The 24954-nt window shown below is 63.5% G+C and overlaps 9 protein-coding genes across 9 annotated transcripts; 6 read left to right on the top strand and 3 right to left on the bottom strand.

Annotated features, from left to right (window-relative positions):
• Positions 1-270: 270 nt before the first annotated feature.
• On the top strand, positions 271-2523 carry AMSG_02652 (uncharacterized protein; the record flags this gene model as incomplete). Its single annotated transcript, XM_013904096.1, has 2 exons — positions 271-811; positions 863-2523. The coding sequence occupies 2 exons, from the start codon at positions 271-273 to the stop codon at positions 2521-2523; spliced, it is 2202 nt and encodes a 733-aa protein (XP_013759550.1).
• Positions 2524-3096: 573 nt separating this feature from the next.
• Positions 3097-4118, top strand: AMSG_02651 (methionine adenosyltransferase 2 subunit beta; the record flags this gene model as incomplete). The annotated part of the gene is made up of 1 exon (XM_013904095.1): positions 3097-4118. Exon 1 carries the CDS (start codon positions 3120-3122, stop codon positions 4116-4118), a length of 999 nt encoding a protein of 332 aa, XP_013759549.1. The 5' UTR covers positions 3097-3119.
• Positions 4119-4266: 148 nt separating this feature from the next.
• AMSG_02650 (uncharacterized protein) lies at positions 4267-7423 on the top strand (the record flags this gene model as incomplete). Its single annotated transcript, XM_013904094.1, has 4 exons — positions 4267-4369; positions 4458-6895; positions 6979-7256; positions 7303-7423. The coding sequence occupies 4 exons, from the start codon at positions 4267-4269 to the stop codon at positions 7421-7423; spliced, it is 2940 nt and encodes a 979-aa protein (XP_013759548.1).
• A 121-nt stretch (positions 7424-7544) lies between these two features.
• On the bottom strand, positions 7545-8897 carry AMSG_11728 (uncharacterized protein; the record flags this gene model as incomplete). Its single annotated transcript, XM_013904118.1, has 1 exon — positions 7545-8897. One exon carries the CDS (start codon positions 8895-8897, stop codon positions 7545-7547), a length of 1353 nt encoding a protein of 450 aa, XP_013759572.1.
• A 94-nt stretch (positions 8898-8991) lies between these two features.
• On the bottom strand, positions 8992-9421 carry AMSG_11727 (uncharacterized protein; the record flags this gene model as incomplete). Its single annotated transcript, XM_013904117.1, has 2 exons — positions 8992-9010; positions 9093-9421. The coding sequence occupies 2 exons, from the start codon at positions 9419-9421 to the stop codon at positions 8992-8994; spliced, it is 348 nt and encodes a 115-aa protein (XP_013759571.1).
• A 112-nt stretch (positions 9422-9533) lies between these two features.
• Positions 9534-16244, bottom strand: AMSG_02648 (uncharacterized protein). Its single transcript, XM_013904093.1, has 2 exons — positions 16220-16244; positions 9534-16100 (listed from the first exon to the last, which is right to left on the bottom strand). The coding sequence occupies exon 2, from the start codon at positions 16097-16099 to the stop codon at positions 9599-9601; it is 6501 nt and encodes a 2166-aa protein (XP_013759547.1). The 5' UTR covers position 16100; positions 16220-16244; the 3' UTR covers positions 9534-9598.
• Positions 16245-16747: 503 nt separating this feature from the next.
• AMSG_11726 (uncharacterized protein) lies at positions 16748-17480 on the top strand (the record flags this gene model as incomplete). The annotated part of the gene is made up of 2 exons (XM_013904116.1): positions 16748-17425; positions 17469-17480. The coding sequence occupies 2 exons, from the start codon at positions 16748-16750 to the stop codon at positions 17478-17480; spliced, it is 690 nt and encodes a 229-aa protein (XP_013759570.1).
• Positions 17481-17681: 201 nt separating this feature from the next.
• Positions 17682-23152, top strand: AMSG_11725 (uncharacterized protein). The gene has a single exon (XM_013904115.1). The coding sequence runs from the start codon at positions 20926-20928 to the stop codon at positions 23134-23136; it is 2211 nt and encodes a 736-aa protein (XP_013759569.1). The 5' UTR covers positions 17682-20925; the 3' UTR covers positions 23137-23152.
• Positions 23153-23269: 117 nt separating this feature from the next.
• AMSG_11724 (uncharacterized protein) lies at positions 23270-24113 on the top strand (the record flags this gene model as incomplete). Its single annotated transcript, XM_013904114.1, has 1 exon — positions 23270-24113. One exon carries the CDS (start codon positions 23270-23272, stop codon positions 23963-23965), a length of 696 nt encoding a protein of 231 aa, XP_013759568.1. The 3' UTR covers positions 23966-24113.
• Between the last annotated feature and the right edge of the window lie 841 nt (positions 24114-24954).

Below are 24954 nucleotides of genomic sequence, written 5' to 3'. Positions count from 1 at the left end.
TCCCCGCCGCCCTTTCCCCCGCCACCGCCCTCACCGCCACCACCACCCTCACCGCCCCCACCCTCGCCCCCACCTCCCTCCCCCTCGCCCCCAACCTCACCATGCGATCCGCAAGACACCCGTGACGATTGCGGGATTTGCTCCGGTCCGGCCTCTGGCCACGTCGCTAACTCGGACCGCGACGCCTGCGGTGTGTGCTTTGGCAGCAACGCTGATCTCGATCCATGCGGCGTATGTTTTGGCTCCGGCGCCGACCTCGATGCGTGCGGGATGTGCTTCGGCGACAATTCGACGTGTACCGGATGCGACGGCGTGCCCAACTCGGGCGCCGTGCCGGATGTGTGCGGCGAGTGCGATGGTGATGGCAGCAGTTGCCTCGGCTGCGACGGCGTGCCAATCCCGCTCGGCGGCGCCCATTTCGACGCCTGTGGCGTGTGCGGCGGCTCGGCCGTCGGCTCGTGCATCGCCACCTGCGACAACTCGTCCGCGGTTCCTGTCGTCTTTGACTGCGCTGGCGTGTGCAATGGAAATGCGACCATCGACGAGTGCGGGGTGTGCGTCGGCGGAACCACAGGACGCCCACCACGCATGCACCTGGATGCTTGCGGCGACTGCTTTGCACGCTGCGAAGGCTGCGGCACGCAAACCACCGACGTTTGCGGCGTCTGCAACGGTGACGGCTCGAGTTGCGCCGGATGCGATGGTCTCGGCGGTATTGTCGACGCTTGTGGTGTGTGTGCTGGCAACGGCTCGTCGTGCGTCATCTCGTGCGATGAGACCATCGCCCCTGATGCCGCTGTTGACTGCGCTGGTGTGTGTGGTGGAAGTGCAGTGCTCAACGCATGCGGTATGTGTGTGGGAGGCAGCACCGGTCTTCCGCTCTCTGCCTTCATTGACTCATGTGGCGACTGCTACGGCGGCGACGCCCGCAAGGACAGCTGTGGCGTGTGCGGCGGCGGCAATGTCGATCGTGACGACTGCGCTGTTTGCTTTGGCGGCAACGCTGCCAAAGACGCATGTGGCGTGTGTTTCGGCGGCGGCCGCTTTGCCGATGTCTGTGGCGTGTGCTACGGTAACGCCACAAGCTGTGCCGGCTGCGACGCTGTGCCCAACTCTGGCGTTGTACTTGATGCTTGTGGCGTGTGTGGCGGCGCCGGCCTGTGCGTCACAGCCCGAACCACTACACCGGGCGTCCGAGATCCGGTGGTTGTTGCCATCACTGCCTCGTCGTTCGGCGCTTGCATTGTCCTCGCCACCGTCTTTGGTCTCTGCCTCCGCCTCCGCAAGCGCCGCGCCCATGCCGCCTACCTCGCCCACAAGATGGCGGCCGAGGAGGCTCTGGCCCCAAGTGGCCACCTCGCTGTCTTTATCTCGGACGTCCAGAGCTCCACCTACCTGTGGGAGGCGTATCCGGAAGCCATGGTGACCGCCATCGACGCCCACAACGATGTCTTCCGCCACGTTCTCGGCCGCTTTGGTGGCTACGAGGTCCGCACAGAGGGCGACTCGTTTGTGGTTGTCTTCCAACAACCTCAGGCCGCAGTCGCCGCTGCCGTCACTCTTCAGACCGAGCTGATGGCTGTAGACTGGCCTGCGCCCATTTTGGGCGACAATCGCGTTGTCTCCAACGACGGGCCCGACACAGTCTGGCGCGGCCTCCGCGTCCGGATTGGCATCGCCATGGCCGAACCGACCCGAGTCTTTGTTGAGCGAACCCAGCGGTTCACCTACGAGGGCCCCGACATGCTCGACGCGCAATCGGTGGGCGACGCGGGCTCTGGCGGCCAGGTTGTGGTTGATGCAGCGACCGTGGCCGCTTGTGCTGGCTCGTCGCTCACCTTTACTCGCCTCGGCCGCTACTCCTGTGGCTCCACCCGCGGCCACCTCGCTCTTCGCGAGTATGAGCTTTACGAGGCCGACATCCCGGGCCTCTCGGCCCGTCGGGGTTGCAGCCCGAATCTGCGCGGCATGTCGCGAATTATGCGCGACGTTGGCGCCAAGTCAAGCTCAATGTCAATGTCATCGTCGGCTCTGTCGTCGTCGTCGGCGCCGACCACCGCCCGCGACCGCTCGCACTCAGATCTTGCGCCCGGAGCGGCGTCGGCTGATCCGCTCGCCCGGTTCAATCAGCTCGAGATCGAGATCAGCTCAGACCTGGTCCCGGCCCCGTACTCACAGATATCTCCTACTGCCGCCGGCTCCTCACTCGACCGCCCGTATTCTGGTGCCATGATTGCCCGGCACCGCCGCAAGAGCAAGTACTCCAGCTTGCTCACTCCACGCTCGCCGAACGCGCCGCCGACTCCGCGCGCCAAGTCGGCCGACGATCTGGGTCCGAGTGCCCTCTACCCGTATGCCAGTGGCGAGTCGAGCGAGCTCGCTGTCTCGCAGCTCCTTGTCGATGCCTCGTCCAGCTGCGGCGAAGTTGACACCCTCTCGCGTTCCGACTCGCGCCCCCGCGGACCCGCTCACCAGTCTCTCCGCTGGCCCGCACTGCCCTCAACCGGACCACGCCTAATCTGAATGGCCTCGCTCCAGCGCGATCCGCCCGCCGCATGACCACAGCAAGCTCGCCTCACAGCCCATCTACCCCAAGCCGCCCCCGATCGAACTCGCTCCACCGCCGTCGCCGCCGTCGTCGAGTTGGCCCTGCCTCAGGCCTGCCGACTGCCTCGCAGCGCTCGCCGCTCTCCGGCCACCCCCCGCGCACGCCACGCCGCAACCGCCGCCGCCGCCGCAACCTGGACACGCGCTCGCACAACACCACCACGACAACTACGACGACCACCGACTCGGGATTGGACTCTTCATCGCCATCGCCATCGCCATCGCCATCGCCATCGCCATCGCCTTCACCGTCACCCGTCTCTCTTGATTCGCCGCTGCCCACCTCTCCAATCAGCCCACCGTCATCAAGAGATGCTTCCCAACCCGCGCCGCGCCGCACTCGCACCCGCCGCAACCTTCCTGGCCCCAATCCTGGCCCCCAAGCCCGCACCCACCGATAAACCTTGAGCGTTCCTGTGATCGCAAACCAACCAGCCCGGACCACATGTGTCACAGCCTGCCCGTACCCGACCCCACCCCACTCCGCAACCCCGACCCCACGCCGCCTCGACATGGATTCTCCTGGCAAGACCGTGCTTGTCACCGGCGCCACTGGTCTTCTAGGTCGGGCCGTCGTCGCCGCTCTCGCCTCCTCCCCCCACGCTGTGGCGGCCACCGGCTGGTCGCGCGTGCCCGCGCCGGGCGACTCGCCCTTCCCCTCGGTCACCTGGCACAAGGCCGATCTGACCGATCCGGATGCTCGCACCGCACTTTTGGCCGACGTCGCCCCGCACGCCATCCTGCATCTTGCTGCAGAGCGTCGTCCAGATGCATGCAAGGACCCGGACCGCCTCGCCGCCTTCAATGTCGAGCTCCCGCGGGCTCTGGCCGAGCATGCTGCCGCCTCGGGTGCCTGGCTGCTGTACATCTCCACCGACTACGTCTTTCCGGGCTCGAATCCGCCGTACGCCGAAGATGCTACGCCGGCCCCGCTCAACGACTACGGCGTTTCCAAGGCAGCCGGTGAGGATGCGGTCCGCCTCGCCGCTCCCGAGTGCGCCACCATTCTCCGCGTCCCCATCCTCTACGGCTCGATCGAGTCGCTCGGAGAGTCGGCTCTCACCGCCATCGCTGAGCCGCTCCGCGACCTTGAGCATGACACCAGACCGCTGCTCATCGACAATTGGGCCGCCCGCTTCCCCACCCATGTCGACGACGTCGCTCGCGTCATCGCCGCCCTCCTCGCTCTGCCCGTCGCCGACCTCGCTGGCACCCTCCACTTTTCCGGCTCCGAGCAGACGACCAAGTACAAGGTCGCACTCCTCATGCTGGACATCTTGGGCCTCGCCGAGAGCCACATCGCGCTCATCGCTCCCAACCCGAACCCGCCTCCTGGCGCTCCTCGGCCGCAGAACGCACAGCTCTCCTGCGCCCGCCTTCTCGCGCTACTCAACGCCGCCGACCTAGCTGACCTTTCCACCCCGCTCATTGATGGCCTCACAGCCGCGCTACAGCCCTTTGCATCCGATTTCCGCCGCCCCGCCACCACCGCCACCGCCGATCTGTCCTGATGTTGGCTGGCAGCCGAGGACCGGCCAGCGGCCGCCAAACCACCAAACCGCCGCCACCTGACAACCCACCCCCACGCGGGCCATGGCCACCCCCGCCCCCGCCCACAGCCCCACCCTCAAGGACGCCACCCCCGCCCAACTGCGCGCCATGCTCCACCAGCTCACCACAGACGCCGCCGCTCGTGCCCGCCTCACCGCACAGCTCGAGCGCAAGCTGGCCAAGAAGACCGACTCTAACCGCCGCCTTAAAGGTACGTCCCTCCCCCTGCCCCCCCCTGCGCCCCCCCCCCCCCCCACCCCACCCACCCACCCACCCTCACTCACTCACTCCCGCTACAGCTGCTGCCGAGGAACTGCTTGCCAAGAAGGACCGCTATCTGGAGCTGGCCCATGGGGCAGAGGCCAAGTTTCTCAAGCTTCGCAAACGGTACTATCTGGCAAAGTCGGCGCTCGAGTCAGCTATCGCATCATCGCAGGCGGCCAAGGCAGAGCTGGCTACTGCAACTGCTACTATTGCCTCGCTCAAGACACAGAACGCCGCCCTCAAGCGCTCGCTCAACGACGCTCTGGCCAAGGTGGCCGATGCTACATCGCGTGCCCGCGCCGATCCATCGCAGACAGAAGCCACCATGGCCAAGGCTCTCGATGACTACGAGTCGCTTGTCATGTGGCTGCTCAAGGAGCGGAGCCGGCTGTACAAGGCTCTCCCTGATGGTCCAGACACCCTACCACCGTTGCCGGTCAAGCTTGAGGACATCACCACTCTTAACCGCGAACTGACCGGATCGTCCAAGCTTCCTACCTCGGACGACTTGTTGCCTGGCGCCAAGTCAATGCGCGAGCTTGCTGCCCTGCGCCGTGCCTCCACCGCCACCGACGATCACCCGCTCATCGAGCCACCCGTCGCCCTCGACTACGTCAACGACGACTGCGCCCTCTACCTCGTCCCGTCCAAGCCAAGTGCCGCGCCCATCGTCCGTGTCCTCGCACACGCCTCGTCTCTCAACACCACCGACGTCTTTGTTCTTGTCGACTCTGACGGCTCCGTCTTCCAGTACAACGGCCCTGCTTCGTCCATCAAGGCACGTGGCCGCGCCCTCGACTTTACCCGCTCCCTGCGCGTCGACGTCACTCTGGTCCCAGTCTCGGACCCAAGTACGCCCGACTACATCACCTTTATGCGGACACTGCTGCCCGACGCCAAGCGCGCATACACTTCCCGTTCGCCGCCACCGTCGATCCCGAGCCGCGCTCCGGCTTTTGTAGACTGGAAGTCCTTTGTCTACACCCCCGTTGCCTGCTGCGTTGTTGTCTCGTCGTCGTCCGAGCTCGAGCTCACTGCCATCGAGCTCCCGCTCACCCGGGCTCTCCTCACCCCGTCGGCCGTCATCCTCATTGACACCGGCTCCACCGGCCTTGTCTTTGTTTGGATCGGCTCCGACGTCGCCCCGCTCCTCCGCAAGACAGCGATCTCTTGCGCAGAGCATCTGCTCCGCGAGGGGAATCCGTCCGCGTCGTCCACCGTCGACCGCCCCTCCTGGGCCGCCGTTGTCAAGATCACGCCTGGCACCGAGCCGTACCTCTTCACCCAGCACTTTGCCGACTGGGAGACTGGGAGCCTCTCGACCCTCCGCCCGCGTGATCCTGACGCCGCCAAGATCGCCCGTGGCGAAAAGGCGTCAGACTGTGTCGCCTCGGTAACCCCGCGCTCCATCAACGTTGCTGCCGACATGTACAACGCCCGCCCCGCCGCTGCTGATGCCCTCGGACCATCCGCGGCCACAACCAAGGCCCAGGCTGTCGCCGCACTTAACCTTGATCCGGACCAGGTCCCAGGCATGCTTTCGGTCATGATCATGGAGGACGACGCCTACCCGTTTGCTCTCCCCGAGCCGGCCGCTTCGGACGGCCACTTTTTCGACGCTGACGCCGTCATCGTCATTTACTACTACGAGTCGCTGCCCAAAGGCCTTGTTGACGTCGCTCCGGCAGCCAGCCTCTCGGTCGGCAAGGGCTGTGTGGTCTTCTTTTGGATGGGCATGTATGCCCCACGCAAGCTCTGGCTTTCCTTCAAGCACTCGCCCGTCTGGGCCACCCTCTCCGACTCGGGCCTCAATCCGGTACTCCTGCAGGTTGACCAGGGCGCCGAGCCGCCGGCGCTCCGGTCGCTCTTCCGCGGCTTTATCACTGTCCACCACGGCCACGCATCGGCCGCCCTTCCCTTTGCACATCGCGCCCCGCTTCTTGAAGAGCGGCCCGACCTCCGCTTTGCCACCCCTGCCATGGACCCGTCTGCCCGACTCTTCCGCCTCTCCGGCTTTAACGAGTACAACGTCGCCGTCCACCAGGTCGCCGCCTCGGCAGCTTCGCTCACCTCAGCAGACACTTTTCTCCTCTACGATCCGTGCATGCAGTCCGAGTCGTCTATCGAGGGCGTGCCTCCTACTCCGGGCCCGGGAACAGGTGGCGCCTTTCTCTGGTCCGGCCGTGGCGCAACAGACGCCGAGCACGCCGTCGCCGTCTCGCTTCTCGACCGCCTCTCCGACCTCTTCAATCCTACACCCGATGCAGCCTCCCGCCAACCGTGGTTCGAGCTCATCGAGGGTTCAGAGGATCCCGACGGCCTCTCGCTCTTTTGCTCCTACCTCTCGCCCCGACTCGATCCCGGTGACCTAGACTATGCCCGCGACGTGGCGTCGTCGACGGACAAGCGCCACCTCCGGCTCTTCGCCTTTTCGCTCGGCAAGGGCTACCTCACCGTCGCGCCCTCAGACATGGTCTACCCATCGGCCCTCGACGCCCCCGCGACATGTACCTCCTCGACGCCGTTGCCGCCGTCTACCTCTGCGTTGGCCGCGAGGCGCCACCGGCCATGCTCGACCAAGTCATCAACACCATCGACGCCTACCTCGATGCCTCTCCCTACGACCGGCCGTCGAGCCTTGAGCGGACCATCCTCTTTGCTACTCCGCTTCCCCCACCTGCGTTCGAGTCCCCGCTTGCAGGCATCTCGCCTCAATGGCGTGTCGCTGCCCTCGACGATGAAACTTTGTTCCACGTCCGGTTCCCGGTCTGGTGGGGCCTCAAGCTGCCGGCCAACGCGCTGGCCTCCTCGTCAATGCTCTCGCGCTCTGGCTCGTTCATCGACCCGCGCCTCCTCCGCGAGCAGCGGCTGAAAAAAGAGGCTGCCGCCAAACGCCGCGCCATCCGCGACGCCACCCGCGCAGGCCGCTGCACCTACTCGGCCACCGGGCCAAGCCCGGACGTCATCACCGATACCTATCCATGTCTCGACTGCGGCGTAGCCGTTTGCTTTACCTGCCGCAAGGAGTGCCACTCCAGCCACAAGCTGGGCTCGCGCCAGCGCGCCATGGTCGCCTGTGCATGCAAAAGTCACGACGACATCCGCAGCTAGTAGCGGGAGCATCAGATGCCAAAGAACAGCTGTCGGAGCGAGATTGAAATCACCGCCAGTCCAAACGAGAGAATGGCACGAAACGCAGCAGGTCCATGCGAGAGTCCTAGAATGGTGAGCGAGTTGAGGGTCGCGTCGAGATGCAGGCCCGAGATCGAGTACTCCAGCCGTGCCCCCAGCCCGCGGATGCCGTGCATTGGATCGAGTGCCAGCCCGTGCAGCGCGTATTGGTCCGTGCGGAACGTCTGGTTTGTGGAGTACCCCGCAATCGACGAGAGAATAAGCGCAGTCGTCGCCACGGAGCCCATGACCAGCGAAAAGGCAAAGAAAATCGCCACAGACGTCGACTGTTCGTTGCGGAGCGAGAGCACCACAATGGGGACAATAAGCGAGCCGATAAGCAGGAGCATCGCTGCAAAGAACACGTCCAGCCGCTTCCGAAACTGTAGCCCAATGTCCAAAATGACTCGTCGCGAGAGGAGCCACACCTCTGGATGGCGCGAGAAGAACGGCGCGAGGAGCGACCGCCGGTCGAAGAGAAACCCTCCCCACGTCCGCAGCCACCGCGTCCGCCGAAACGAGTCAGCCCACGACGCAAAAACCACCAGCGACGTAAAATTGAACGTGATGCCGAGCTGGATGAGAACAACGAGGCTGAGCGCAACCTGCGTCGGCCAGGTATCGCCGAACGCCGCCTGGCCAAACGCCAACCGGGCCGCAGGCAGCGTGCCGGCAACCACAAGCGACGATACCAGCCGGATGACCAGCATGGCAAACGGGAGTCGATTCGACTTCTCCACAAGCAGCGTCTCAGCCAACACAAGATGCAGTGGGACTAGAACGGTGCCGTGATGTCCCGTCTCCTCTGCGTTGTCGTCGGCCCACCGAATCTGCTCGCCCACTTCGGGCAGCGCCTCGCACGCCAACGGAAGCTCCTCCCGTATGGCGCTCGGCGACGTGTACGCCACGCGCACCAAGTAGCCCTGTAGATTGAGGTCGTGCCGGATGGCTGCCTCGGAGAGCTCTGTGAGGGTGACCGCTTTGCCGAGCACGATCCAGCCCGAGATAATCTCCTCCAGCCGGAGCTGTCGCCTCGGCACGACTCCAGCCTTGACGGCCCGGACCAACGACGGCTTGCGCCATCCGTGCTTGACTGCCACAAGCGCCGATCGAAACATGTGAGTAGCGAGCCCGACAAAGACCTCGACCACAACTGACGAGCTCATGAAATCGTCAAAGTAGAGCACGACCAGGATCACCACCGCCCATGCCGCGCACGAGACAAACCACTGCCCGAGGCAGATGATGCTCAGCGAGGAAAACGTCCTGTTCTTCACCGCGATCCATCCGCCGCTGGCGAGCATGATCGGGAGGGAGAACGGAAAAAGAGGTGGAGCACAAACTCCCACGCAAACCGCGAGTAAACAAAGTGCTGTGCCGCCGCCGCATCCGCCGCCATCAACGGATCGAGCCCGGTCTCTTTCCACACCGAGCTCAGCCAGCGCTGCAATTGCGGGGATGATGCCGTAGGCGTGATTTGATGACTCTTCTGCGCATACTCGTCATTGCTCTCCGACATCATCATGTGCAGCTTGGTCAGCGAGAGCACTGATGTCTGCGATCGCAGCCCGAGATCCGGCCGCGACTCTGTCCTGCCCGGTTGTCCGGCCTCTGCCTCGAGGTCCATACCGAGCTCTTCAAAGCTCAGTGAGCCCTCCGTCACTCCAGCCGATGCAAGCTGGGCCAGCGAGATGCCCGCCGGTACATAGGCCTCCTCGTCGCCGCTTTCGACCGTACTGCTCCCTGTCCGCACCTCTGCTTCGGTCTTCCCTGCTCCTGACACCACCGACACGCCCGGCATCGACCGCCTGCCCGACCCACGCCGCATGCCGCTTGGCCGAACGCGAGACCGCGACATATGAGGGTGGTCGGTGGGGTGTTTGGGCGTATAACACCCAGGGGAGGGGGGGGGGGGTAGGAGGGTGCACGCTCACAAACTGCGGTACCGCCAAAACGTTTGTACGCTATGCTATGCGCATGCTCGCTTTTTTTTCTCGCACGTTCGTCAAGTCCGCGGCGGAGCTGCCTCTTTGACCACACACCCGTGGTCGGGAGTGATGATGAGGATGGCAAAGCGGGCGACCGAGCTGATGTCACCGCCGCTCACAGTGGCATAGTCAAATTTGCCGCGGAAGTCGGTGTATCCGTCGCGCCAGAACGTGTCGCGCCCCGAATGGAGACGGGCGTAGACCTTGACGTACGCGTTCTTGATCGGGCCGCTGCCTGCGTTGGCTGGGAGCGCCACCCGGAGCTGACCGTAGTTCTCGATGAGGTGCGCGGCAAACGACTGCGCAAAGTACGATGCCGACCGCACAACCGAGCCGGCGACGACCTCGATGAGCACGTTGGCCTTGGCAAACGAACTCGCAATGTCAAACCGGAGCGTGCCGTTGCGGACCTCGGTCGTGGCGTGTTCCTCCACCTCGTTGGGCTTGAGCACGTTCTTCGACGACGCTGCCACAAACGGCGACGACGAGAACAGCAGTTCGATGTCCATGAGGTAGTAGTTGACCGTCACCCGGGCCACGTTCTGGTACGAGACCACGCCAGTCGTGCCCTCGATGGTAAAGTCGAACGCCGGCTCGGTCGCCGCCAGCGCCGCCATCTGCTCTTCGCGAGACGCGGCGGCCTCGCTGCCCGCCAGCGACAGGGTCGACAGCGCCGCGCTCGCCGAACTCGGATCGTCGAGCTCCGACAGCTGCCGCAGCACGTCCATAAACATCTCGCGCCACCGCTTGACAGGATACGCCACATATTTGGCGGCAATCGCCCTCGCCGTCGCATACCCAGTCTCCGCCCCAAAGAAAATGTCCAGATACGCCGCAAAGTAGTCGACTTGGAGCTCGTTTGCCAGCCCGCCCTCGCTCACGTCTGCCGTCCGGTCAATCCGCGCAAAGAACGCCGCAGCCTCGTCGACTCGGTCGAGCAGAAGGAGATAGTACGTGAGCGCGAGCAGGTCGTCGGTCCGGAACGTCGACGAGTACTTGAGCGAGCCCAACAGCGCCTCGTACTGATGTTTGACCATCGCTGGCGCCGTCGACTGCGACACCCCAGGCAGCGGGTGAGCCCGCGGGTTGACCACCGGCTCGTACTCGAGGTGCTGGTATCGGACCTCGCTCTCGACGTCGAGCGGGAGGATGGAGAGAACACAGCTTGCTCCGAGCCGGTCGATGAACCCGTCGTTGTGGTAAAGCCACTCGGCCACCGCTCGCCGGTCGTGGTGCTTGAGCCCGTACTGCCACACCCGGTGGACGTACGCCTTGTGTGCTCGCAGCAGCTTCATGATCTTGAGCCACCACTCCTTGTGCCCCAGTCGGTCCTCAATGTCCAGAATCTGGAACCGCAGCGGGTTGTGGCTGTCCAAGAACGCCACCACCTCGTCGATAGTCCCGTGCGCCGCCACGTAGCTCCACGAGAGCGTGTCGTGGACCGAGGCCACATCTACCACGTTGAGAGTCACCCGCGCTGCACTCGCCACCGTCACCTCGTTCTGTGCCACGTGGATCGGAAAATGGGCCGCCGCACCCGCTGCCGGAAAGTAGAACTGGAACTCGTCAGTCACCGTCGCGTACGGGTTGAGCTCGATGTAGTGCGAGCGGGTGAAGAATCCGCCACAGAGCGGGACCGCTCCCGCCGGAATCTGCTCCAGGATGTCGACCTTTTGCCGCGCGGTCGAGATGTTGGTCACCGCCACCTGGCAACCGTACACCTTGTTGATGACAAACTCGTCGCTCACAAACTTGTCAACACGCTCGTTGTCAACCTCAGCGTAGCGGTCGTTCGGGTCAAAGAAGTTCTGACACACCAGGATCGGCGCCTCACCCTCGTCCGTCTCGCACACTTGCTTGTGGACCATTATCACCGGCGACGCCGCCATCAGCCGGCTCCGCGACGCACCCTCCAGTTCAACCGTGTGTTCGTTGCTCTCGAACGGCAGGTCCAGCACCGCAAGCGCAAGCAGCGCCTCAGTCGGGCTCGACGCCGCGTGTACAAAGTGTTCCGAGAGGAACGCCGGCGTGTACGGCGCCGGCTCTCCGGCGGCTCCGCTCTGCCTGGCCTCCAACTGCTCCATCACATGCGCTCCGTACGCACCCCAGAACTTGGAAATCTGCACCAGCCGCTCGTCGATGAGCTCAATCGGCACCCGGTGGTAGTTATTCTCGCCATACTCTTTGGTACCCGGCAGTGGTGCGTAGTATCGCCGTGTCGGCGCGTCGTCGTAGCCGCCCCGAGGCATGCCACCACCGCCGCTGCCGCCACCGCCACCACCCAGAGTCGGCACATCACCGGCCGCATTGGGCAGGTCTCCTGCAGACTCAAGCTTGGCCTTGAGCGCCACCTTGTGGAGAGCGTAGAACGTCGCCCGGTCGGCTGGGAGCAAGTCGGCCTGGTCGAGTACATGGCGGAGGATTGCGGCGTCGCCGCTAGCGCCACCGAGCAGGATCTTCTCCACAATGTTGAGCCGCTCAAACTTGCGCGCCACCGTCCACTTGCTCAGGTCGGCGCCGAGCAGATAGTCGTCGACAAAGGTCTTGACCTTTTTGTTGGCCAGAAACGGCGCGACGACATCAGCAAAGAATGTGCGGTCCTTGAACGCCACAAACACGTTGAGCTCATGCGATGCAAACTCGGCGTACTTGGCGAGCTTGGCCTCGCGGTCCATGCTGCCCCACGTAGTGACAAAGCGGAAGGCCTCGAAATCGGCCGAGCCGCCAAGGAGGGTCGAAAAGAGCGAAAAGACCTTGCCCACCGTGTCGTACGCCATTGACTCGGTTGTCCTCTTGTCGGCGACGTCAAACAACCCGCCCGTCGGCATGACGTCGATGGCCCGGACCTCGGCAAAGTGCCGCTCGGCATCGAGCGGCTTGAGCAGCCGCATGTCGTTGTACGTCACGCTAGACTCGGGCAGTGCAAACTGTCGCGCCGCATGCGCGTCGCCGTCGACCACCACCACGCTCACCACCGTGTTGCCGGGAGAGATCTGATCCAGCGGGACCACAACCCGTCCGTCCGTGTCCGGCCGCAGATTGAACATGCAGTCCGAGCCGTGGAGAAGGAACTCGATGTTGTGACGGTACGGGTCCGACAGGATAGAGCCGGTCTCGTCCGCCGAGAGCTCGCGCCGCCGCAGCGAGCGTGCCTCGGCAACGCTGCCCGCTACAGGGCCTCGACCTTCGCGCTTTTTCTTCTTCCGGCACTTGGACATGCTTCTTGCCATTGACGGCGCCATCATGCTGCACTCCATTTCATCTTCGTCCTCGCACATCATCATGCCCATCTGGTCCCGAAGTGAGCCAGACGACGGCGTGAACCGCCGCACGTCGTCGACGTTGCCAGGACGGTCGTTGAGCGCGAGCAAAAGTGACGGCCGCTTGAGCATATTGCCAGGGTGCTTGGCCGCAAACTGTCGATTGAGGATGTACTGCGCCTCGGCCGAGAGCGCTCGCGCAGCGTGGTACGCCGACGACACCCGCGAGAGAGGACGCGGCGTGTCACTCATCTGCCGGAAGAACGCACTCGGGCCGAGCAGTTCTGCTGGGTTGTAGTTGGGCACAAAGTGCGAGCAAACAACGTGGACACGGGTTGCGCCTGATGCGTGCGCGAGCTGCACCGTCAGCTCGTCGCTGCTCGCCGTCACGTCTGTCACCGCCATCGGCTCTGAACTCGCCACCTGCTCCAGAATCCGCCCAGGCGAGACGAAGATGCGGTGGCGGACCGGATCGGTGTGCGAAAAGGTCACGACTGTGCTCGCCGCCGCAACCCGCAACGTCAGCTGGTCAAAGCCGCCAGCCGCGTTGGGTACAAACAGCACGTAGTCGCCAGCAGTCAGGCCGGAAACGCGCACGAGTCCGGGGCTGACTGCCACCGCTGTGCTTACATCGTCTACCACTGCGCCCACCGCGTTGCGCGAGGTACACGAGACCGCATAATCATCGTCGGCGCGTGGGACTTGGCCGTGATACGGGAACCGCAGCTCCTCGCCCTCGATCCCGTGCAGAAGCCGCGGCATCGAGCCACTCGCTCGCTGCAGCGTCCAAGAGCAGTTGCGCGCTCGAATCGCCGACACGTTGGGCAGGTGCCCGAGGTGGACAGCGCCGCTGGCATCGGTAAACCGTGTCAAGCAGCTCGTCGATCGGCTGACGTCGATGTGGGCGAGGTTGATGCTAAGCGGCGCGTTGGCCACACGGCGGCCGGACTTGTCCACCACGACAAGCGAGTACCCGCTGCTTGTCCGCCGGAGAAAGACGTCATCCATGGCGGCAGTGAGATCAATCTTGTTGAGCTGGAAGCTCTGCGAAGCCCGCAGCTGGACATCCGATTCGGTAGCCCGCGACCGGACCGAGCCAGTCAGCTCAAGCGCCACCGCTACGGTCTTGTCCGGCACCACAAAACCGTACGTCGACTCGACGAGGTCTGAGAGCTCAAAGTCGTCGATGGTTGAGGTCGACACCACGCCGTCGATGTCGGTCGTGGTGATCGTAAGCACGAGATGGGAGAGCCGCGCCAGCGGGAGCTCCATTCCGTTGAGGCTTAGCTGGGCACGGACGAGCGCGACGGCGGTGTGCTTCGAGAGCAGCTGCTCGCGGTCGAGATAGAAGGCAGCGGCAAACGAGTAGTTTTCGCCCGCGTGATCAAACGTGTACAAGTCGGCAAAGCCGTCCGAGGTCAGCACAACTGTTCGCCGACCTGGAGAGCTGGTATACGGGACAAGGATCTCACCATGGGCGTTGGCGACGTACTGATGTCCGTCGAGCGTGAGCTGCGCATCGGGGCAGAGCGCCGAGGTCTCGTCATACACCCGCAGCACATGGCCAGTCGGCGCAGGGTGCGAGAGCGCGTACAGGTGGCCGACTCGGATGACAGCGCGGAGCGAGCGCCCGCCGCCGATAAGCTCAACCACAAACACGCCGCGCGCCATACCGATGCACGGCAGCGGAAGCGTGTGTTGCGCACGGACCATTGGCGGTGCGTCGTACTTGTGTTCGTACTCGTTGTTCGGCACAAGGCCCTCAACCGAGAGATGCTCGGAGACCTGCGAGAGCGAGTCGCGATAGACTGCCGCGGTGTTGACCTCGTAGACCCGGACAAGGAGCTTGGGCACGTTCTTCACCACCACATCGAGGGTCACGTGGTCGTTGGGCGCAAAATACGCTGCGTTGGACGGCCCAAACTCGAGATCCACTCGGTCCCGGAGCGAACGAATGGTGCTCGCTGAGAGAACCGAGTTTGTGGGGTCAGCGCTCCCGCTCGCAAACAGCTGCTCCTCAGCCAGCCAGCGCTCGAGCGTCGTTGACCGCACGTATTTGGCATACGGCTGGATGCGGCGTGTCTCGCTGAGCGCGCCACGAAGGAGTCGCTCGATGAGCGAAGTCACATCCGTCGATGACGGTGCCGGCACCGACGGCACCGACGACGACGACGACGAGACGTAGCCGGCCCGCGCGCCGTCGGACCTGAACGGACGCACCCAGTCCGGGTCCGCAAACGATACCGACGACGGAATCGCCAGCAGCTCGAGAAGGCAATCCTCCAGCTCGCTCATCCCATGCCCAGCCGCCAGCCCAATCACCAGGCTGTGGTATAGGAGCGTGTGCCGGTACGGGTTGAACACCGGTGCGAGGGTCCTCACAAACTCGAGACACTTGGAAATGTACTCGGTGCATGCGTGCGAGCCAATGCTGAGTTCATACTGCATGTCGACGTCTGCGCCTGGATGGAGCTTGGCCAAGTACCCGTCGACAAAGGTGGCATCGTCACGGAGTGCCGGCTTGGCCTCCAGCAGCTCGTCGAGCTGCGCCAGCGTAAACTTGGCCGTCAGCTGCCGATAAGCCGAGTAGATGCCTCCGTACTTGTCCGACGCCATGTGGTGAAGGAGCGCAGGGAGCGTGCCTGGAAGTCGTGCATGCGGCAGCGCGTCGAGCACCTCCTTCAGGTGGCGGTACTCGTCCTTGGTTGCTGCAGACGCCAGCTTGTTCAGGAGCCATGGGTAAGCCGCTGGCCGGAAGCCCGAGACCCCCGAGCTCCGGTATGCGTCAGCGTAGAGCGCATTGCGATCAACAGGCGGCACCGCCGAGTCAGACTCGTGCCGCGTCTGCGATGAAGGGGCTGGGCCCGGCTCTGCCGTCGACGCCGCCGACTTGGCCGGCTCCAGCCGCGGCGTCTGGAAGCTGAGGTCGTACTCAGAGATGAGAAACTCCAGAAAGGGGTCCTCCTCGACCTCGGATGTAGCCGCATCGTACGCGAGGAGCTTAAATCGGGTGTTGAGTTCGCGCCACTCGCGCGTCGAGTCGAATGACGACTTGGACGAAGCCAGATGCGCGGCAAGCTCGTTGAGCGGCGTGTCGCCTGCCGCCACTCCGTCCGCCAGCAGCAGCCCGGTGTAGTAAAACGCATCGCGTTGGCCAGGCACAAGCTTGGCCACCAGGCCTGGGCGGTCTCCAGTGAGCGCAAACGCCTCCTCGAGCGAGTACTTGGTCAAATCGTGGTACGGATCCGGACTTGCCATGCTACCCACCGCGAGAAGAATGCATGGAACACAGCGAGGCAACCGCCCACCGTCATGTGAGTGCGGGGAAGGATGGCAGGAGAAAGGTTGTAGCTGGTGTTCCGAGACAAGGGCACATACGTATCACAACAAGGAAGGGAACGGAAGTAAAGTGCGAGTCGCGGTGTATGTTTGGATGTGGGTGTGGCGCGAGGACACCGGGGGATGGGGGAAGGGGGGGGGTGGGGGGGGGGGGGGGGGGGCGATCACATGTGGCGTGACATGCTCTTTTTTTTCGGCCCGTGTGCTGAGGCCGGGGGGGAGGGGAGGGGGGAGCAAACGGCTGAAAGCCCCGCTCACATCGAAGCGGGCGCCTACTCTGTGCATCATCAGCACATACCTCTCTCGCACGTACTCATCCTCTGGTTCCATCTCACCTGGAACAACTTTGACCTTTTCTTTTGTTCTGTGTCTCCTAGCATGCCTGCCCGTCTTGGCACACGTGCAATGGCCGTCGCCCTGGCGTGCCTGTGGCTCCTCGCCTGCCAGGTGGAGCCGTCTTGCACGCCGGATGCTGACCCTGTGGCCACGGTTCTGGCGGCCCAGCCATCCAGAAGTGTCTTGGTTGCGTCGAATACAACAGTCGTGACGTATGCAGAAGACGAAAACATGCTCATAGCCTACCGTGTCCCGTTCAAGGCTGGCACAGGCGTCATTGTCGACGACAACCTCTCGCTCTCGGACAGCGAGCCTGGCCAGGTGGTCTTTGGCGACGTCAACGAGGACGGCCGCAACGACATTGTCGCGGTCGACGACGCGGGGCGTATCTTGATATATCTTCGCCTCGAAGGTGCCGGCTATCGCCCGCCGCGGGTGGCAAGTATTGGGTCATACAACACGGCGTCGCGGATCGGCTTCGCGCTCCGCAACGGTGCCCCTGTAATTGTCTTTGTCGACAGCAACAACAACAATCGGGTCTCGCTCATGCAGTCCTTGTTTGAGTCTACAACCATACAATCGGTGATGATGCCGACAGGCTCGGTGAAGGCCCTGGACTGGGGCCTGGTCACAGGCGACTCGCTCCTCGACTTTGTCGTTGTCGACAATGACGGCATCAAGTTTGTTCCCAGCACTTCTGTCTACACGTTCAGTCCGCCAGTCCTGGCCCTGGCTACCACTGATGTTGTTGATGTTGTGTTTGCTGATGTCGACGATGATGCTGACTTGGACATCATTGCCGCTGGCAAGTCAAGCAAGAAAGTGATCTGGTTTCCCAACTCGGGCTCCGAGCCCGCGTTCTCCGAGCCTAGCTTGTCTTTCGACTTGGCCAACCTTGCCAGTACTCCGGTGCGTCTTCTGGTTGCTGATCTTGACAGCTTGGGCGTGTTAGACCTGGTTGTGATCTCGGATTCGAGCCCTGCAGTCGCGTTATTCAACATGAGTGCCGTAGCTCGTCCACTAGCCGATGCCAGTGTCTCGGCTGCTGCCTTTGTTGACGTCGACGGCGACACTCATGCAGACATGGTTTTCGTGGAGGTGGAGGGCAGCGGGTCCAGCCTCTTCTTTGCTGCCAACCGTCACGGCAACGGGTCGCTCGAAGAACCGAAGCTGGTGGACGCTGTTTCACCGGCTGCCTCCGCTCTGGTTGCAGTCACTCGGGTGGATATCGATGGCAATGGCGTGTCGGATACTGTCCTTGCGTCTTCCGACACAATTGTGTGGCTCCCTGCCGACGGCGTTCTCGAGAAGGTACTTGTTGTCGCAGATCTTACGTACACGCCCACGTTTCTCCTCGGCGCTGACTTGGATGGCGATAGCGACGCAGACCTAGCTGTTGTAGTCAGAAGCGGTAGCAGGGTGGTGATTCTCGCCAACGACGACGGCGTTGGCAGAGTCTGGTCCGAGTCGTCATGGTCAATCACCTCGGGCTCGTTTTACCAGCCGGAGCTAGCGGCTACGGGTGACATCGACGGCGACGGCTTGCTGGACCTAGTCATCTCCGGCAATAATGGCGTTGTGTGGTACAACTCGACCGGGCATGGCGGCGTCGTTACTAATCCCCCAACTCTGGCGAACACACCGGGCTGGCAGTTGCTGATTTCGACGGCGATGGCGACCCCGACGTTGTGGCCACAGGTCGCATGCTACCGCCCACTCTGTTTATTAACGACGGTGCCGGTGGCTTTGGAAGCTCGTCGCCTGTGGGCGAGTACGCTGCGGTTGAGAACGCGCGCCTTGCGGTCATCGACGCAGACCATGACGAGTTTCCGGACCTGGTTGTGGTCCAGTACGAGGGCGCGCTCGTCGACGTAGTTGTCAACAGCAACGGCATCTTAGGCAACACCGTCGTCCACTTGTATGACACCACTGCCCGCAACGATGGCGACACGGTAGAGGTGGTCGTAACCGATGTCAACGGCGACTTGTGGGAAGACTTGATCATTGAGCAGCAAACTCCGCACAAGCTGCGCTTGGTACTCTCAGGCGCGATCGCCGCAAGTTACAATCCTCCCGTCGACGTCATGGACATCACGAGTTTGACTCGCGGTCTGTCTCCAGGCCTTTCTAGCACCGGCGAGTGGCACCTAGTCCTCGCCTCGAGCAGTGTCGTCCGCAAGCTTTCAGGGAACATGCTGCCGGCCCAGCCTGCTACCAGTGGCAATGTTGTGACTGCATTGGCCGCGCCCAACATTGTTGTGGCTTTTGCAGCTGGTGATGTCAACAACGACGGGGTGGTGGATGTTGTCATCCTAGACCACCTCGAAGGCCTTGGCTGGTTTGCCGGTGTAAGCGATGGCACCGGTGCCTTTGGTCCGTTGCAGATCATCCGAGGCGGTGCCGCCACTTCCGGCACTCGAATTGTTGCGCTCGGAGACTTTGATGCGGATGGCGACTTGGACTTGTATGTGTCCGGCGGGCCGAGACCTGGTCTCTTTCTCAACACTGATGGACGCGGTACTTTCAGCGCTAGCTCGGAGCTTACTTTGACTAGCTTGCGCGACGCCCAGATTGCCGATGTCAACAACGATGGGTTCGCAGACCTGGCCACCATCCGCACGACGTCACCCGATGTTACCGCGTATGTCAACAATGGCGATGGTACGTTCGGCGGTCACACCCTGTTGGCTACGCTCTCGAGCAAGCCGCAGGCGCGGAACAACATGCTGTTTGGTGATGTTGATGGCGATGGCGATTTGGACTTGGTCGTTCAAGTCGAGGATGCGCTGGAGTGGTTCGAAAACACCGGCAGCCTCCCGCTGGCCGGACGCGGTGTTGTTGCGGCGGACATGGGCCCCGACTTTGACAGCCGTGAGTTTACGCTCGCGGACATCAACGGTGACGGCAGACTCGACATTGTCTGCTTCAACTACACGACTCTGGCGGTGTTCTTTTTCGAGAACTCGCTTTTGCATCTCGCGGCCAAGCCATCTCGTCAACGATATCCTCCTTCTCATCGTCAGCTGATGTGGCCGCCGATGACATCGACGGCGATGGCGATGGCGACATTGTCATTTCGGAAGCAACCCGGATAGAGATGCTTCGCAACGACGGCGACTCTGGCTTTGCCTCGCTGCCGTTTACGGCCGCGCAGGAGTTACAGGGATTCAAGAGAATCATGCTCTTAGACATTGATGGTGACGGTGACAAGGACGTTCTGGCATCGCGCAACAATGGGCCTGTGTCGCTGTCGTGGTTTGCCGTGGCCAGCCAGACCGCGTTCACGCCTTCACCACCTGTGGTGTGGTCTGATGCGGTTGGGGCGTGCCGTGGCAGCCTGTCATCATTTGCCTGTGTGTGGGAGAACGTGCGGGCGATAGCATCGCGGTGCAAGGCGGGTGTGGCACGGCCGCCAATACCACGGACCTTTGGCTGCATGGTCGACGCGCACGCGGTGGTTACTTCCAAGATCGACCTTGTCGACGTCTCCTTCAACTGCAGCGTGCCGCGTGGCGTCGCTGCAGAAACCGTCGGGGGGTCCTCTTTGATGTGCGGGGAGATGGCGAGCTGGCTCTCATCAACGGCTCTGTGTCAGACATGGGCGTGGCCCGAGTCTCTGCCTCGGGCTCACCAGGTCTGCGAGTAGTCGGCGGCAAAGCATTGCTTTCCCGGTTTGATGTCTTGGGCGCGGCGTCGACGCCCGAGGTCAACGCTCTTCGCACCGACGTTGGCGTCGGAGGTGCGGCATTTGTGGGGTCAGGCGGAAGACTGATGGTTACGCATTCGACGTTGAGCCAATGTACGGCGTCGCAGGCCGGTGGTGCTATTGCAGTGCTTGGCAGTGGGTCAGCGTGCGAGCTGCGCTCAGCGACGATCACAGGCTCATCGGCACCGCAGGGTGGTGCCGTCTCAGTTGCCTCGAACGGCGCGCTCATCGCGAGTGGGGGTGAGATCAGCCACAACTTGGCGACGCTTGGAGGCGGCCTGTTCATGCGGCCAGAGGCCAGCGTGGTCATGAGCGATGTGGCGGTTCTGGGCAATGTGGCGGCTGGCGGCGGCGGCGGGCTCGCGCTCCTACCGTTCACCATCGACGGACTTGCGGCAAGCGTTGACGCCGGCTTGCTGCCGATGGCGCCGGCCGGATCGTCGACGACTGCGGTGCTGACGCTGGAGCGGGTGGTGATGCGGAGCAATACAGCAGTCGGCGTCGGCGGCGGCATGTTTGTGTGCGGCGCAGGGGTCTCGCTCGTCAACTCGGTCGCGTTTGACGGTAACCTCGCGGCGAGCGGGGGGCCGACGGCGAGACATCAGCGGATGCTTTCCTGTGTGCGCTTGCTGAAGCGCCTCCATCGCCGCCGGGCACCCTCCTCTGGCTCAACGCCACACAGCCTTGGGCCGTTCATACCGCCATGCGAGTCCATGGCCCGGTCGCGGCTCTAGAGTGGCGAAAGCAGCCGGACGGAAGCATGCAGGCTGGTTCGGCAATGGATGGTACGTTTGGAGCTCGCGACGTGTTTGGCCACGCTGTAGCGTACAGCGCCCAAGTCACCGTCCGCTACACGGGGCCGTCAGTGGTGAGCAACCCGGCGCCCAATGCGCGGATCGAGACGTTCAATGTGAGTGTACCCGACACCCTCATCAACGTGGCAGCGAACAGCGTGGCTAGTCCTCCGGCAATCGTGACGCTAACGCTCGAGTTTATCCAGTCCGAGTCTGCACTTGGCGTCCTGCCGCTAACCACAAGTGCAGCTGTGATGCCGTGCGGAGGAGGGTTTGGCTCGTCGATGGTGTCAGCGACCGAGATGACGTGTGTGGCGTGTCTGGAGGGCACGTACTCGGAGGTTACGGCGTATGAGGCGTGCATCCCGGTAGAGCCGTGCCTGGAAGGGTCGTTCGATGCGGCGGGTAGCACGGGCAACAAGCCGCAGTGTATTTGTAAGGCTGGCTTTTTCTTTGTCAAGCGGCCGGCACCGGGATCAAATCTTGTCGAGTGCGCAGAGTGCCCGCCTGGCGGGGTGTGCACCGAGGGCCTCAATCCGCCGTATCCTGCTGTCGGGTGGTATGCAGCGAGCAACGGTACGTTTGTGCGATGCAAGCGGCCCGAGGCGTGCCCGGGCGGAGTGGATGTTGCATGCGCACCGGGTTATACCGGGTACATGTGCAACGCTTGCAAGAAAAAGTACTACTCGGACTCTGCATCAAAGTGCGTGAGGTGCCCTCCGGGATCACCGGGCATCCTCGTCGGCGGGCTGCTCTTTGTCCTCGCAGTGGCCGTTGGCGCGGCCGTGGTCATCGGGCTGGGGCTGATGAAGGCCGGATCTGGGGGTGGCGGCGATGACGAGGGAGGCGAGACCCGAGAGAGCGGAAGTGCCAAGACGATTGGCCAACTGCGCGAGCGTAAGATGCCTGCGTCGGTTTCGATGGCTGTGGTAGCGTTCCAAGTCCTCGGCGTCCTTGCGGACGCCAAGTTCTCGTGGGGATCGCGTTCCAAGTCGATGCTGAGGGCGTTCAACGCGTTCAACGTCGACGTCAACTTATTTGCATCCGAGTGCTCGCTCGACAGCTTCCATGTCAAGTACGCAGTGTCTGTGCTCCTCCCTCTGGTCCTGCTCGCGACCGCCATGGCGGGTCTCGTGGTGGCGCGGGTGAGTTTTCTCGCCGGTGCGCTGGGAGGCGTCTCGCTGGCGACGCTACTCGACGCGGTGCTGTTCAGCCTTGGACCGCTACTGTACATCCCGATGTCGCGGGCCACGTTTGTCATCTTTGACTGCACGCGGCTGCCGAATGGCGACGTGGTGCTGGACGTGGATCCGGGTGTGGCGTGTTTTGATTCGGCGTGGTGGAGCGTGATGTGGGTTGGACTGCTTGGACTGGGATGCTACGTTGTCGGGCTGCCAGCGTACTGCCTGGCGGCGCTGTGGCGTAACAGGTCGACGCTGACGGACCCGGTCACGTTTGGACGTTACGGGGGCCTGTACCGGCTCTTCCGTGCGCCGTACTGGTTTGGCGGAGTGGCCGATCTGTGCAAGCGACTGGCAGTAGTGGTGGCGGCGGTCTTTGTCTCTGACTCTCAGGTCCTGCAGGTTGCGCTCCTCTTTGCAGTCTTGTTGATGTGGCTGGTGGGGGTGGCGCGGTGGCGGCCGTACTACTTTCCGCTCTACAACACCATCGACATGCAGCTGACGCTGGCGCTGCTCTTTGTGCTCCTCCTTGGTCTCGCGTCGTACGCCGAGCGCAACTCGTCGTCGTCGTCGTCGAACGCGCTGTTTGGCACGGTTGTGCTCGCCGTGGTGGCGCTTGTTGCGCTTGCGGCGTGGGGAATTGTGCGCGATGCGCTCGAGATATTCAACGCGCGTCGCGGCCGGTACGGGACGGTGCACGCACGGGCAAGAAAACTCGCGCACGCGCTCGAGCTCGAGCTCGATGACCTGGACATCGGCCCAGTTGAGCGGCAAGCGGTGGTGGTGGCCATGGCCTCGCTCCGCGGCGGAGCAGTTGTCGAAGTTGACTTTGAGGGTGCCGTGGCGGACGACGACGATGGCATTGTCATGGACAGCATGGCGACGCCGTTGAGCGAGTTGGATGAGCTGGCATCACAGTCCGTAGCATCGTTGCCGTAAACCGTCTCGTGATGGAGCGCAACGGGTTGCTGGTGGCGGCCGAGCGGCGGTGTCGACTGGGACCTCCAAACCACGACCTTTTTTAGGGCAGGCGGAGACCTCCCACCACTCGTCCACCACTGCTGCAGGACGAATGAGTGCGGAAGCAAGCACGAGCACGAGCCGTAAGCGAGTGCGGGACGAGGATGGAGATGGTTTTACGCGTGACGACGGCGGGCGGACCGGCAAGGCGGCGCGCGGGCTGGACGGTGAGGCCGTGCCGGGTGTGCCCGGGCTGACGGTAGTGACCGACGCGGTGAGCCCCGAAGACGAGTTGGCGCTGCTGGCACAGGTCGACAACGGCGAGTGGATGACGTCACTCAAGCGACGGGTCCAGCACTACGGCTACCGGTATGACTACCGAAGTCGCAAGGTGGCGCCCGAGTCGTATCTCGGCGAGCTGCCAGAATGGAGCAAGCAAGTGATGGCTCGGCTGGGAGCGGCAGGCGACGGAGAGTTTGACCAGCTCATCGTCAACGAGTATGAGCCCGGGCAGGGCATCTCTGCCCACATCGACTGCAAACCGTGCTTTGCGGGCGTCATCGTCTCGGTCTCGCTCGGCTCGGGTGCGGTGATGCGGTTTGCCAAAGACGACGTTGTGTGCGACGTGTGGCTCCCAGCGCGGTCGGCGGTCGTTCTCACCGGGCCTGCGCGATGGGAGTGGAGCCACAGCATTGCCGGGCGCAAGTCGGACAAGGTTGGCGGGGTGCGCATCAAGCGGACGCGACGGGTCTCGCTCACATTTCGCACTGTTCGGTTGGCCGGCAGTGAGCCAGCTACCGGTGAGTAGGCTTGGCGGGCGCGGCGGCGGCGGCGGCGTCAGCGAGGTCCCTGTCGGCGACAGCGGCGACAGCAACAAAGTGGTTGACCATAGCTGCCAGCGGCGGAAGCCAGCGGTTGCGGAGACCCTCGACGGCAATAAAGACGCCGGCCTTGCGGGCGATGGCGTAGTCGGGGGTGACGGTCAGCTCGATCTTGCGCATAAAGTTTGCGGTGTGATCGATGACGACGACGACGAGGGTGTAGACCTGGGCGCGACCACAGAGCTCGACCTTTTCGACAACGTATCCCAGCGGTGGGTGGTAGGAGGTGTCGTTGGGGGCAGCCCATGGCGGAGGTGCGCCAGCCGGCTCGCCGGGTAGCGGCTTGCCTGCGGCGTAGTGGACCGAACGCCAGCCCTCCTCGAGCGCCTCGGCATACATCGAGTCTGCGATGGGAAAGACACGCTCGCGGACAATGAGGTTGTAGTCGAGCAAGCCATCGAGGCCGGCGACGGCGTCCAGCCCCGAGCCGGCACCGACCGGTGCGTACTGCAGGAGCTGCGAGACTCGCGACGAAAAGGCAGAAGAGTAGCGAGTGCCGTCCGAGGCAACAAAGGCCACGCCGTTGACCTTGAACGCCACGCCCAGCCGCGAAACAACTTGCGGCGGAGCAAGCAGCCGTCCACGCCCGTCGAGCTCGCCGGCCTCGCGGCGGTAGCCGAGCGCGGTCTCGAGCGCAAGCGACTCGACCCAGGAGGCGTCATCGGTATCAGCGTCGTCCGACTCGGGCTCGCGTTCGGGCTCGGCAGCATCGGTGTCGGCGGCACGGGCCTTGCGCATGCGAGCCAGCTCTGAGTCGATGAACGGCGCCAGCGGCTCGACGCGGTGGGCCAGCGAAGCAAAGAGGTACGCGCCGAGGCTGGTGAGGGTGACGGCGCCGGCAGCCAGGCCCCATGAGGAGCGGGAGGACGGCAGCGGGAGCGAGCGGAGGCCGAGCCACGACTTTGTGCCTGTGGAG

The sequence above is a fragment of the Thecamonas trahens genome (genome assembly GCF_000142905.1).
Source record: "Thecamonas trahens ATCC 50062 unplaced genomic scaffold supercont1.15, whole genome shotgun sequence".
NCBI classification, from domain to species: domain Eukaryota; order Apusomonadida; family Apusomonadidae; genus Thecamonas; species Thecamonas trahens.
The sequence above is the reverse complement of the archived record's forward strand: the minus strand, read 5'-3'. Positions and strand labels throughout refer to the sequence as shown.